Below are 13,713 nucleotides of genomic sequence, written 5' to 3' on the forward strand. Positions count from 1 at the left end.
CAGGTAGAACCTCAGCCCATGTAGAAGGGCCCATTTTAGAGTGTATGTATAAAAAAATTGTACACGTAATCAACAGATTTATCTGTCAAATGATCATTATAATGACAAGTTTTAGTGACTGAGGTGAGTTCATCAAGTTTCTGAGAACAAAAATGTGCAATAAATGGCAGTTGAATAAATCGTAATTGATCAATGACTCATACCGTCCCACCTCAACTCATTTTTCTCCTACCATTCAAACAGAATTATTTTAGCAACCAGCGTCGTCGCCTCCTCGTGGCCTTCAGCTTACTTCCTGGGCTTAATTTTTAAGAAAACAACGCCCATTTTTATACAGTCTAGGATATCATTAATGTTTTTTTTTTTTGTTTGTTTTTTTTTAAATGTGGGCTGTCGTATAAAGTAATCATAATGACATTGGTAAATTATACTTATTTGCTTTCTTGCTGAGGGTTTAAAAAGTTAACAGTATTCCCACTAAAACATGAAAAATAAAACATTAATTTACCATTTTACTATTTTAACTATCCATAAAAGGCACAAATACACTAATGATGTTTCACAAAATGTTGAACAGTTTTCCCCAAGAACACTGGACTTTTGGATTTGCACATATTTTTTTAAAGTAAGGTTATATGATCTCAGCTAATTTATATATCCTACAACACGGACTGAGGTTAGATGCAGAAATGTACTGTACCTTCACTCGGTAGAAAATTCCCGCTGACTTGGGGTCACAGTCACAGGCTGGGTTTTTTTGCACCTCTTTGGATCATAAGAAGATTTTTCTGGTTAATTTACACCCAGGCGTAGAGAAAAACGTCAATGACAACGCACACTGCCTCCAGCTAAACCTGTAGATGGCTTAATAGAACAATAATACTTTCTCTGTACTACACTGGGGTTAATATATGCATTGCATCTGTGTTGCTTTTTTATCTTGTTGACTGTTAACGTGCCAATGTTTGGATGACAGGAAGTGAGCAGACCGCTCACAGCACAGCAGGTTTCCTGTCGAAGTGATAATTAACATCAGTCAAACTTGTAGGGGGGAAACTTTTGCAGTCATGGTTGAGCAGGTTCACGTCAGACTCTGAGCACTGCGACATTACATTCAAGACGACAAGAAATTAAATACACACTAAATGCACACTTAAGGTGCATTTAAATCTGGAATATGTGAAAGTAATTGACTTAAGTGGTAAATGAATGCTTCCAGTACTGTGAATACACAGAAATACCACATGATTGGTACATTACAGCACATAGAAACACTGGGTTCAAGAGTTTGAACCATACATATGGAGTTTAAATTGGACAGAAAGGCAGACACATGTTGAGACATTTAGATGATAGAAATAAACAAACATGTTTTGCAGAAAAAAATAGTTAAAAAGATGAATAAAAAGTAAATCATAATAAATAATAAAATAAAATACTCACCAAGGCTTTGAGCAGCAGATGAGGTCTGTGCAGCCCCACAGTGCCAGAAAATCTAAACTATGGATGGACTGACTTTTAGGGTAATCTTAGACAGTGTGACAGTTGAGTGAGTGTGTGAGTGTGTGTGTGTGTGTGAGAGAGAGAAAGTAGAAGAGCCGAAAAGGGGCTGAAGCATGAGTTGTGGTTAAAAAAAGAAAAAGAAAAGAAAAAAGCTGCTGAGACTCTCAGGGAAGGTGGAGGCTAAAGGCGGTGAGAACAGGTTACCAAGTGAGGTGGCAAACACACTGCTAATGTAGAGAAAGACACATTTTGAATATGTTCCCCCACAAAGTTCACTTTGCTAAAACAGCAGGGTCAGGATAGAGTGTTTAATACATTTTAAAAGCATACTTGAATGTGCATAATGCTCACGATTCACTGGTTTGCTGTGACTCGTTTCATGTACTGTCAATTCTCTTACCGACAATAAATAGGAGGCCCAACTAAACTGAGGCCAAGAACTAAATCAACATTTTTTTTTTTGTTTTGTTTTTTTAATTTTGGCCCACACACACATTGTCGCACACAGCAGTTGCACGATTTTAACCTTTTAGACGAATGCACCGAGATCAAAAGAGGCACGGTGAATGTGAAACATGTCAGCCACATCCTGTTTGTCTTACAGTGCACGGACAGGCAGCCACAGCACTTGACAGAGGAAGTCATCAAGATTTATATTTTATGCTCCACTATAATAATAATAATAATGATAATATTGTTTTGCGATTAAAAAAAAATTATAATAATTTGAGCACAATTATATTAGTTTTGTTTTGAGTTTTAAGATTTTGCTCAGAGGTTGAGGATGTTCATCTCGTTACTTTAAAATTGTATTTTCATAGATACTAGATCAGTTTTTTACTCGTGATGTGATCTGTGAATGTGAATAATCATTATTTCCTCAAATGTAGTTCTCTTTGTGTCTGTGCGGTTTCATCTGGGGAGTAGTTCTTGTTTGTTAGAAGGCAATAAGGGTTGTTTAGTGTCTGTATCTTTGGATGAAGGTTAGCCTTTTCTCCGTCTTTGCATGTTCACTTTGCTTATATTTGCATTCCCTTTCACGGTGCTTCCACAGCTCTAAAAAAAAAAATAGAGTCAATGCCGCTCAGGATTTTATCATCAGCCCCTTATGAGCACAACTATGTGTGCTTAGACTTTAGCATTCTTGCACAACAAACAGCCGTTTGCTCTTCTATCAGACCACACAATACTTTGCATCGTGCTCTAAATGTTAAAAACAAGGTGGAACGCTCCTGTACAAACACGGTGAATTTGAGATGCACAACACAGGAAGAAATCAGTCCTGCTGTGTAGTTCACCCATATAAAGATATTCTTTTGCCATTTTTAATTGGTTATCATTTGGTCACATGGCATTATCTGCAACTAGAGCAAACTTTAACCAACCAGTCAACAGGACTGCTAAAGTTAATGTAGTTTCTTTATCGTAGCACTCATGCAAGATATCATTATCACTTTGATTGATGTATTAATAAAGAATAACATACTCAGGCATTCGAATCTAAATATAAAAGGGTGTGGCGACCACAAATATGTCACCATGAGCAGAATCTCTCTATGCAAATAAAAAGCCACTCAGTTTATACAAAGGAAGAATTAATATTTATTGAGTTTTCGCAAAAAAAAAAAAAGGGAGTCTCCTTCAAAATGCTACTAGTTTTACAATTAGTGTTATTGAGAGGTTTGGTGCAGAAAGAAATACTGTACATGTTACAATTACAAAGTAAGAGATGGAGAAACTCGACGTGGAATGTATGTTTGTTACACGATAAGCGACGAATGGATATGCAAAAGAGAAGTGTACATGTATATTTAAAAGGAAAACATCACCATCACAAATGCAATCGCAGTCCGTGTAAAAATGCTCTTCCTCTTTCTTGTAGCTGCAAACGCTTTGTTAAACTGGTTTGAATATACTTCATGTATGCATTGTAACTAGTATTAGGATTATACCGTATTTATGGTCTGTATACATGTATAGTGTGTGCTACTCAGGGCAGTTTAGTGATGAGAAGGGAAAGCCTGACGTCAAAAGTGAGGAGACCTTGAATTTCTGCGCATCTCAAGTTGCATCATACGGACAAATATCTCCCCGCCTGACAGCACAAGGTACAAAAAAAATCACAAGTGTTACCTTTTCATCGACTGCGAAGACTACACAGAATTACAGTACACATAAATATTAAGCTCTCATCACCTATCACTCGAAAACAGTTCTCTCTGTGAACGTCGTCATTTGTTAGATACTCCGACTGTTAACGTCACGCACGCACGCACGCGGCATCCTACAGTGGAGGAAAAACAAAACACGAGTCACTGGATGTGTTAACACTTGAGGGTGTGAGATGACATCAACGTTTTACTACCTGATTAAAGAGCCCTAACGCTAACTGTGAGTGAAAAAAAATCACATCAGAGGTACTCGATTGCTTTGCTATAGAATGTGAGGCTTTAAAAAAATGAATGCTCCTAAATCGCACATCAAATTGAGGCAGTGGTGCACTCACTGAAACTCCGTCAAAGTCCGTTAAAATTAATTTTTGCAAAGCTCCTAAATGCAACACCAAACAGCTCCTGCTGCTACTACAACTTCCTCAGAAACATACAAAAACCATCACCCTTTTAAGTGTCACTCTTTATAACTGTAGATGACGCCTTGCTGGAGCTTGACCACAAAACGATCACAGAGACTAATTATGTTTTCGTCGCAATAGTTGATGTTGTAATCCACCGTGAGTCACAGTCACAGTTGCTACACCGCATTCTTCCACTTACACAGCTCAAGGTGTTGGTTCTAATAAGGCTATGGTCTATGGATTTAGTAGGGGAATGCCCTCTGAATATAGTGAAACTTCCTGCTTCCTCATACATCCCCGTCTGCAATCCGAGCCAGCTGCCTCTCCAGCAACTCGATTCTCTGGCTCTGAGCGAGGACGACGGCGCGCAGAGCCTTCATTTCTGCTAACAACTCATTCAACACATCGTCCTGAGAAGAGAGGAAAACAAATTTAATTTCACTCATCCCATTCTGAGTGTGTTGTAGTCAATGTGTCTCCATTGACTAACCTCTTTCTTCGGCCTCTCAACACTTCCGTCCGTCTCTCTCATGGCTACTCGAAGCTGTGTCGCCTCTTCTTCTGTGTCCTTGTCGGCTGAGGGAGCTGCTACGTGGCCAGTTGCAGGTGAGGCAGCCCCAGTACCAGAGTCCTGCGAGACCAGCTTGGGCTTGCCCCTGAGGGTGTCTCTGTGCTTGGACGGAGGGGCCGAGTACCCACCGCTCAGGGAGACCAAGAGCGGTGGCACGTCTTGCCCGGCAATCCATTCGTCAGCCAGGAGAGCCGGCTCCAGGCTGGCTGTGTCCGGGTAAAGGTCTCCCTGGAACAGATCTGACTGGGGAGGCAACAAGAAGATGGGGCAATTAACTTTGTTTGTTTGCGTATCATTACATTTCCTGTGTAGGTATTAAAATGTTAATGCTTACCTTTCTTGGTACAGTCATCGAGATGGGTTCCACTTTCCTTTCATGGAGTTTGTAGAACCTACAAAAGAGCAAGAAATTGGACATTTTATTTTAGGTTAAAACTGTCACATCAGTTTTATAAGGTAATTATTGCTTACTAATAAAGTATTGGGAAATTTCTATTAAGTTATTCAATTTAGACTTTCTGAGTTCCCTATGATATATATGCCACTCATCCCAATCCCATTCTTTCCTAGAGTAGAAGTAGATTTAAATGTAGTACTTTTATTCAGTCCCTAACAATTACACACAGCCATCACGGTTTTGAATAAATATCCAATTGCGATTATTTTGACAGGAAATGTCAAAATGGATTTGGATTACATTTTCTGGAAATGTCCGCAATGGGACCGGGAACAAGTGATTACATTTTGGGCGTGATCCGTAGACGTTATCACTGGTTACAACATTACCTGTCTGACCCAGGTGCACCAGCAGGGTGTCTTTTGTAGGTACTGAGCTGCCTTGGCAGAGGTCTGCGCTCTCCGAGTGCTTTTCTAGTTACATCATTGTTCTTATTTTCATTCAAAAACATATTTAAAAGGATTAATTAAACTCTGTGAGAAACTCGAGATGTGCTCTTCAGTCTGTAGAATAAGATGTGTATAGCTCAAGACAATAATGAACCTAAAATGATAGCTTGACACACATTTTGGCTTGAAAACCTTCTGTACAGTAAACGAAAGGAATCTCTGAATTATTTTGACCCTCTGGAAGAGACTTATTATTATCTTTGAACATAACCTAATGTGGGACTTTTGTCGTGGCTGATTCTTGTTTGTAAGATTCATTCTTCGTAAGAGGAAACTATATATACAGTACGACTTCCTCTGCTCACTAAACACACTGTACTGACCTGGCAATTTCACACTTGTTGACATCCACACCTCTTTTACTCAGGAAGCCTGCCCCTCTCTGCGGCTCCTTGCTGCTGTATAAGCTGAGGAAGTGAACGTACGGAGACTCATCTGTCACCTCAAAGTAGCGGATGGTGCAATCCCCCTGAATAATCAGAGGATAAACAAGATGCAAATCACGCAGCTAGGTAAAACATTCATTTTAAATGCAAACTTAATATCACCAGCTTATGCTGAGCTCATACCTTTCCACACAGATAGACCATGTTTGTGTCAGGGTCATAAAAGGGAAGAAGAACTCCATTACTTGTATCCATTTCTTGTACAGCCATTGGCTCTGAGAGATCTTTCTGCAAAACAAAAACATATTGATCTGATGCTATCTGCTATGATAATTGCTTACTCATGTCCAACTGACCTCATCCAACACTTGAGAGTCAGAATAACAATACAACATGGAGCATACTACTTCCTGACATTGAATATAAATTATAAATTGAAACAGACTTACAGTATCCCACAATGCCATCTGTCTCTCACTCATACGACTGAAGCCTGTGGTCAGGATCTTCCCGTCGGAGAGGAACACGGCTCGCATAGGCCTGGTACCATCGTGGACCTTCTCTCTTACCTGGTAGACAAATTATGGGGTGTATTTACTGTCAGGACGTATCCGTGCATAATAACTTTGAATATCTTAAACGCAAATGACCTTCAGAACGGTGCCTCTTCGGGGGTCAATGATGCGCAGTGCCTTGTCTTTGCAGACAGTACACACGGCGCTGCCATCCTTATTCCAGCTGACGTTGTAGATGAGATCTGGATGGGCATCTGTCAGCTGGTACACAAGCTCCCCCGTCCCCACGTTCCACACACAAATGATGTTATCACAGCCTGGAGAGAGAGAGAGAGAGAGAGAGAGAGAGAGAGAGAGAGAGAGAGAGAGAGAGAGAGAGAGAGAGAGAGAGAGAGAGAGATGCAGTGAGATGTGTTTACCATCAATGTAATATTCATGTTCTTCTGTGTCTTCAATGTAATGTTCAAGTGATCAGATCCGATCTGCATGTGCCCATACAGCAGAAGTCTAGTCTTCCACATGAATTTCTATAGTTACAGGCCACGCCCCCTGAAAAACAAGTACTCCACACAAAATAAAATAAACAGACAACAGAAATATGTGTCCATTTCTGAATGGTTACTCACGTCTGATCACAAAAACTACATTCGGAGGTGGTTTGAGCATACAGCTAACAATATCACACAAATAAAAAAAACACAAACGTCGTTACATAGAATGTTTGACAAATTAAATAAAATGTATGTTACTGAGATTCACAATGCCCTAATAGTGTTATCTAAATTCATGTTTTTTCCCTGCCAATCCTTCCTCCACAGTTGTGACAAATGAGTTTACCTGCAGTGAGGAGGATGTTGAAAGCAGTTGGGTGCCAAGCCAGGATGCCCACTCTTTTACTGTGGCCCTCGAGGGTCACAATGGCCTCGGTCAATGGACTTGTCAAACCCCCATCTGGGATCTGCCACAACTGAAAACAGCAGGACATGAAAGACTGTTGTTAAGATGCAACAGGAAGCATTAACATTGAAAAATCCAGGCTTCATTTAGGGCAGGATGAAATGTTTCTTTTGTGTATCCACTTCATATATTTCAAAAAGGTGGAGCTTGGTGGAAATAATATTCAAATTATTACAGTATTTAAGTTACTGAAATTTACCTGTATTTATCCCCCATAAGGGCATATTAAACTTGATTGCTTGTCAAATTGTTGCCCGATAATTTGTTTAATACACATTTTAATGCTTTCTTTCACTTTCACAAAAATCTATAAAATTCATTGTTTGAGATTTATTGTGATCATTATCAATATCTGAGTGATATCGAGTGATCTAAAAATCATTATGGGCCATATTGCACGGCCCTTTTTGAAAGCATTGGCTGAACTTCTCAATAAATGCAGATTAGTGCCACAAGCCGCCAGCACACATGACAAACTTAAACACTGCGAAGCTACCTTTACGGTGCAATCCTCTGAGGCACTTGCAATGATGTTGTCGTCATGAGGCGACCACTGGATGTCCAGCACCGGTGCTGCATGGCCACAAACTGTCGGGCTGGACTGATCGATTCTGCCACTCTGTCGCACAAAAAAAGTGAAACGGAGGGGGAAATATTTAACATATTACAGGATTATTTCACCATCATGTGAATCATGAGGAATATTGATTGTTCCTGTCCTCACGTCTGATGCCAGATGTAATGGCAACATGTACCTTGCTGAGGGGAACAACAAGGAAGGCTCCTCCTCCACCCGCTTCGATAATAACAGCGATGAATTTGGGGTTGACTGCACAGAGGGAGCTGTCCCACGTCACGCGAGACACTCGGACGTCGTCGATGCAGTGCTCAGCTTTCCATGCCTGAGCAAAAACATGGCGGAACTTGCTCTGTCTGACGACACCTCGCCGGAAAGACATATCTATAGAGAAGACAAAAAAATAAAATACAAAAAACTGAAATACAACCAGGCTGCAGTGTAGGTCAAAACGTATGGGTCCAAAAAAGATTATCATGAAAAGCTGGGCTGCTTTAAATGCAATTTGTTACGTCACTCTTATTTGGAACCTAATCCTATCCTACTTATTTATGAAGCACATTTAAAAACAACATTGTTGACCACCTATTCCAAATATCACAGGGAGAGGAAATGTTTTTTTTCCTGTCAGGCTATGCAATATGACAAGATTGTAAATATTAAGAACAAGTGTCACAACATGATGGCGAAAAATAAAATGACATGTAATTATAAATGTGTTTATAGTAAGTATATTACTACATTAATAGGGTTGGGCTACGTTTGAAACGTACGTGCTTGTAGCAGGCACATTTTTTCATACTGGGAGTCTGTTCAGAAAAGCACAGTCAGGCTTCAGTGGGCAAAAGGGCATGATCCGCCTCAGACCAAAACATTGAGTTGCAGTGAGGGGAGGGGGGTTGCGGGGTCAGAGCAGCTGAGGCAGGGGAAGCCAGTAACTCTATCTATCAGCCATCATCCACCTAATGATTCACAGTTGCCAAAGCAATCTGCTACTAGCAGGTACACAGCCTGAAGTCTACATGTGAGGATGACACTGCTCATTTTCATGGATATTTAGTGGCAGTCAACCGGATTAATTGCTTAAACTGATTAATAAGACATTATACAACCTATCATCGTTAGCGGACTTTAAGCTACAATCCCTGGCGAGCATGGGGGGGGGGGGACGACGACAACGACGATCATATAGAAAATACCCAGAAATGAATTAAACAACAATGTGTGGTGTTCCACATAGTGGTCCACATGAAATTCAGTTCACACTTTGGACTTGTCTGTTTTAAACATATAGTGGTGCCTGCACCACTGGTGCCCTTTGAATTTTGGCCCCTGCCCTTCCAAATGCCTGTGCACGCCACTGGCTCCAATAGTAACTGGTGGCTGCTATGTCTCAGCCTGTCAACATACATGCGTCTTCTTCTATTAGGGTTTTAAGGCGGGTTGCATTGTATTTTCCTTTGGTAATGGGGATAAGGGGACATTAGCCAATTCATTGTTTTTTTTTAATACTTCAAACTACTGTTATTCTATTGGCCTTTAAAAATCCACTACTGTTCGACCTCTAGTATTTAGGTCTGTTGTGCTAAATGTGGTGGAGCTGTTGCATAATCAGACCTTTTTACACCCTGATTCATCGTCATACATTTACCACACGGGATTCATCTCTTACACCTTTTAATGTCATTGTTGTCTGTACGCTGTCAGTGGAGTAAACCACCGGTGAGACAGCAGCAACAAAGGACGCGTACTAACGCGTAGTTAATGCCACAGTGAGGCACTGCAAGAAAACAGCAATATTGGATTTTCGATAACAATAACCTACCTTCGTTTTGTCGTTGTTGTTCAAATAACGATTTATCTGGGTTGTAAAAAAAAGACCAGCAAAGACTCGTGACAGGAAGAGGCCAATAAAATAATCCAACGCCAGCAGCAGTAACTTAATCCTCTCCTGTGTCCAAACAGGCGTTCACGTCGACTGCGCAGACCTGTAACAAATCCAGCAGAGAGAGAGAGAGAGGGGGGGGGGGTGGTAAAGGAAAGATCCATTTCAATAATTATCAAGACATTTTCGGCTAGTTTTCCATTTGTCTCGTCTGTAGTGGATGCTACAGTGAAAGCCTGACCTGGTAGCGCATGTCCTACGGCGATTTTTATTTACGCTAAGCGGGAACACCGGCACAGGGCGATGATGATGGAGTGAGTGTGAAGAGATGCAGACGTCGTTCTGTTTCGGAGACTTGAGCAGAATTCCAGACACTTCCGCTCTTGACAGGAAATGTCAGAGACATGCAGGAGTCCAGAGGGTGACCAGCGCTTTTCATTTGTGTCCTTTGTTTCATGTTTTTCTGTGAGGCCTCCCACTGGCTCTGTCCATGACCTGTCTGTATTTGTAAGAGTGACTTTGTTTGTACGTTGAATATGTTGATGAAGACGAAAAGAAAAGCTCCGGTTTAAAAAAAAAAAATGGATGTAATAAGAACTGGATAGAGCACCGCCCCTTTGGCTCCGCTAATTCCTATGGAGTTGCTCACTCAGCCTATGACGGAGGGCCTCTCACACATTGAGAGAGAAAACATATCACAGATTTCGAGAAAAAAGTCGCATGTTCACGTCGTACAGTACTGTCGGCGTGTGTAACAATGGACATTGTCATAGTTGTGCACGGACGTCTTCGAGTCACGGACCGGAAGTAAAAGTCGAAGCGTCCGATCATTGACAGCTACAGTTGTGTGTGTATGTCGGTTGATAATATTTGAATAAAGAGCCAGTGAGCAAGGGGTACAATTAATTATCAGTCGGAATATTTCTGGAGAAACCACAAAACCCCTCTGAATCGCCCGCTGTTGCATCCACCGATAACCCTGCAGTCGACCAGTTCCAGCTACCCCCCCCCACAAAAGCAGCGATTTCCTCCGCCTGGTTCTTTCTGCAGAAAATGTGCATTTTCTTGCATATTCTTTTTAAAGTCCTGATACTTATGACAATGAGATGCTGGTGTGTCAAAAGATGAAGTATCTCCTTTAACAACTTGTTAAGCAAACGTTCAACAACTATCCTCTAAAACAACAGGTTAGAATATTAAGACATTATTCTCGTAAATTTACGACTTTATTCTCAAGTAAATGTACGACTTTAATCTCGTAAATTAAGATTCGATTGATGGAAAGAAAAAAAATTATAAAAGAGTATGATATCTGAGGAAAAAATGAGTCAGAATTGACTTTAATCTCAGAATTCTGCTTTTAATCTGGGTGAGTATGTGACTGTCTTCTCGTTGGCTTTCATCACCATCCAGTGTTCATATAGCGCCATTATTTGCTCCATGTGAGGTTGTTGTCCGATGTACAGCGCGACGATCGAATTCTGACTTTTTCTTTAATCTCAGAATACTGACTTTCTTCCCAGAATTTTGACTTTTTTCTCAGCATTCTGACTTGTGGGTGAGTAGGTGACTGTCTTCTCGTTGGCCTTCAGCACCATCCAGTGTTCAATATAGCGCGTAACATGCTTTATTTTCTCCACGTCAGGTTGTTGTCCAATGTACAGCGCGATGATCGAATTCTGACCTTTTCTTTAATCTCATAATTCTGACTTTCGTCCCAGAATTCTACTTTTTCTTTAATCTCAGAATTCTGACTTTCGTCCCAGAATTCTACTTTTTCTTTTATCTCAGAATTCTGACTTTCGTCTCAGAATTCTGACTTTTGCTTTAATCTCAGAATTGACTTTTTCTCATAATCTCGATTTTTTTCTCAGAATTCTGACATGTGGGTGAGCAGATGACTGACTTTTCGTTGGCCTTCAGCGCCATCCAGTGTTCGATATAGCTCGTAACATGCGTAATTTGCTTCACGTGAGGTTGTCGTCGTCTTGTAATCATCGATAATTCAGTAAATACGTTATGGTATCATTACATGTCGTCATAAAACGTCATACTACTATATGACGTTAACGTACTCAGCACAGCAACAAGTGGCTCCGTGGCGCAATGGACAGCGCATTGGACTTCTAGGCTTAAATTGCAAGTGATTCAAAGGTTGTGGGTTCGAGTCCCACCGGAGTCGCATTTTTCGGCAACAGCAACCAAAGTTCAACTTTTCAATTTGTAACGCCATATACTTCTCATAATGTTAGATACTCCATTCGTCCCTGGAAGTATTTCACAATAGAGCTATGTTGAAATAAAAAAAAAAAAGATCATTGTCACGGTCTGTTTTGCAGTGAAAAAAAGCGTTTTGAGGTAATGCGAGTTTGACACTTCATACTAGTGCTACGTTAATGTGAGGACAATACAGCGTTAACATATCGGTTTGTTGTTAGTGAAATTATGTCAAATATTAACACTGTGCACAACTTCGTTTTAATGTTTCATTAATTTTAAGTGATGGCCATGTGTTGTAACTTTACCTAGCCCGTATGCTATTGCTATGGTATGCTAATGTGTCACTCCAGAAAACAGTCTCTCCCTCAACATCACAGCTGTTCAACTTGAGAAAAAAAAACATCTACATCTTTCACTCGAGATAAGACACATATTATCAAAACGTAAACTAGACATTTGTAGTATTCGTTGCCTGAGGGGATTCCTCAGTTTGACTGAACTTTGTCACATAAATGTCACTGTCGGGACTCGAACCTGCGACATCGGGGTCAGCTGTCATCTATAACCGGCACTGTCGGGAGGCGAACTCGCGACATCGGGGTGGGCTGTCATAAATTTCTTGATAGCGTTAGTAGCACTTTTCAACAACCCAGTTTCTTCATCCTTTCCTTTCGGCTGCTCCTCCAGCGGTCTCCACAGCGAATCAACCTCCTCCATCCAACCCTGCTCTCTGTATCCTCCTCTCTCACACCAACTTACTTCATGCTCCTCTTTTACTACATCCATAAATCTTCTCCTCTAGACCTCCTGACCGAAACATCTCATTCTGGCCTCTCGGACATTATCTCCAAAAACATCTAAAATGTGCTGTTCCTCTGATTAACTGATCCTATCCATCATCGTCACTCCCAAAGAGAACCTGAACACGATATAAAGGACCTCACATAAAGGCCAATCGAAGCGGTCGGGAAAAGATGACAGGAAGAAGGTAGTGAAGCAATACACCAAACACCAAAGGAACAAAAACATCTATATTTTGTTCCTGCAAAATAAATAGTGCTTGTAAACGAAAAATGAGCACATTTAAAAACGCCAGCATAAACAAAAGCTCCTCATACCATTAGTAAATTCACGAATTCGTTCGTTCGTTCGTGCCACATTCTGTATTTAATTAATATTGAATAACACTGCCAACTCGTTGGTTCAGAATGTCAAGTTATAGAACGTAGCCACATTAAATCAAAGGACATTTCCGCTGATACCCTATATATATATATATATATAACCATACAACCCTTACATTTAAGAAAACGAATTGTGGGAAAATAAATGCACCTAACAGAGTAACCGTTATGTTAGTTATTTCACAAACGAGACACATCCCATCAGACATACATGTTGTAAGGTTTGTGAGGACCTTTACTTTGAAAGGAAAATGACCAATCGAATCCGGTCTAACGCTGTATTTTGGCTAACTTTATGCTATCAGACTACTTTTTTTGCTGATCGCCTGTTTCTCCACGGAACTGAATAGTGTTGCACCGGGTGTAACCAACAAGCTAATGGTAAGCTAGTTAGATGTAGCCAGCTAGCCTTAGGTTCTTGTCGGCGTACGCAG

The 13,713-nt window shown here is 40.6% G+C and overlaps 1 protein-coding gene across 1 annotated transcript; it reads right to left on the minus strand.

Annotated features, from left to right (window-relative positions):
- Positions 1 to 3,189: 3,189 nt before the first annotated feature.
- Positions 3,190 to 9,909, minus strand: coro1b (coronin, actin binding protein, 1B). The gene is made up of 11 exons (XM_083910852.1): positions 9,816 to 9,909; positions 8,169 to 8,374; positions 7,910 to 8,032; positions 7,294 to 7,423; positions 6,592 to 6,773; positions 6,391 to 6,510; positions 6,125 to 6,229; positions 5,879 to 6,024; positions 4,984 to 5,041; positions 4,569 to 4,892; positions 3,190 to 4,488 (listed from the first exon to the last, which is right to left on the minus strand). Exons 2-11 carry the CDS (start codon positions 8,370 to 8,372, stop codon positions 4,366 to 4,368), a joined length of 1,515 nt encoding a protein of 504 aa, XP_083766978.1. The 5' UTR covers positions 8,373 to 8,374; positions 9,816 to 9,909; the 3' UTR covers positions 3,190 to 4,365.
- Between the last annotated feature and the right edge of the window lie 3,804 nt (positions 9,910 to 13,713).

Source organism: Microchirus variegatus (genome assembly GCF_963457635.1).
Source record: "Microchirus variegatus genome assembly, chromosome: 2".
NCBI lineage: Eukaryota > Metazoa > Chordata > Actinopteri > Pleuronectiformes > Soleidae > Microchirus > Microchirus variegatus.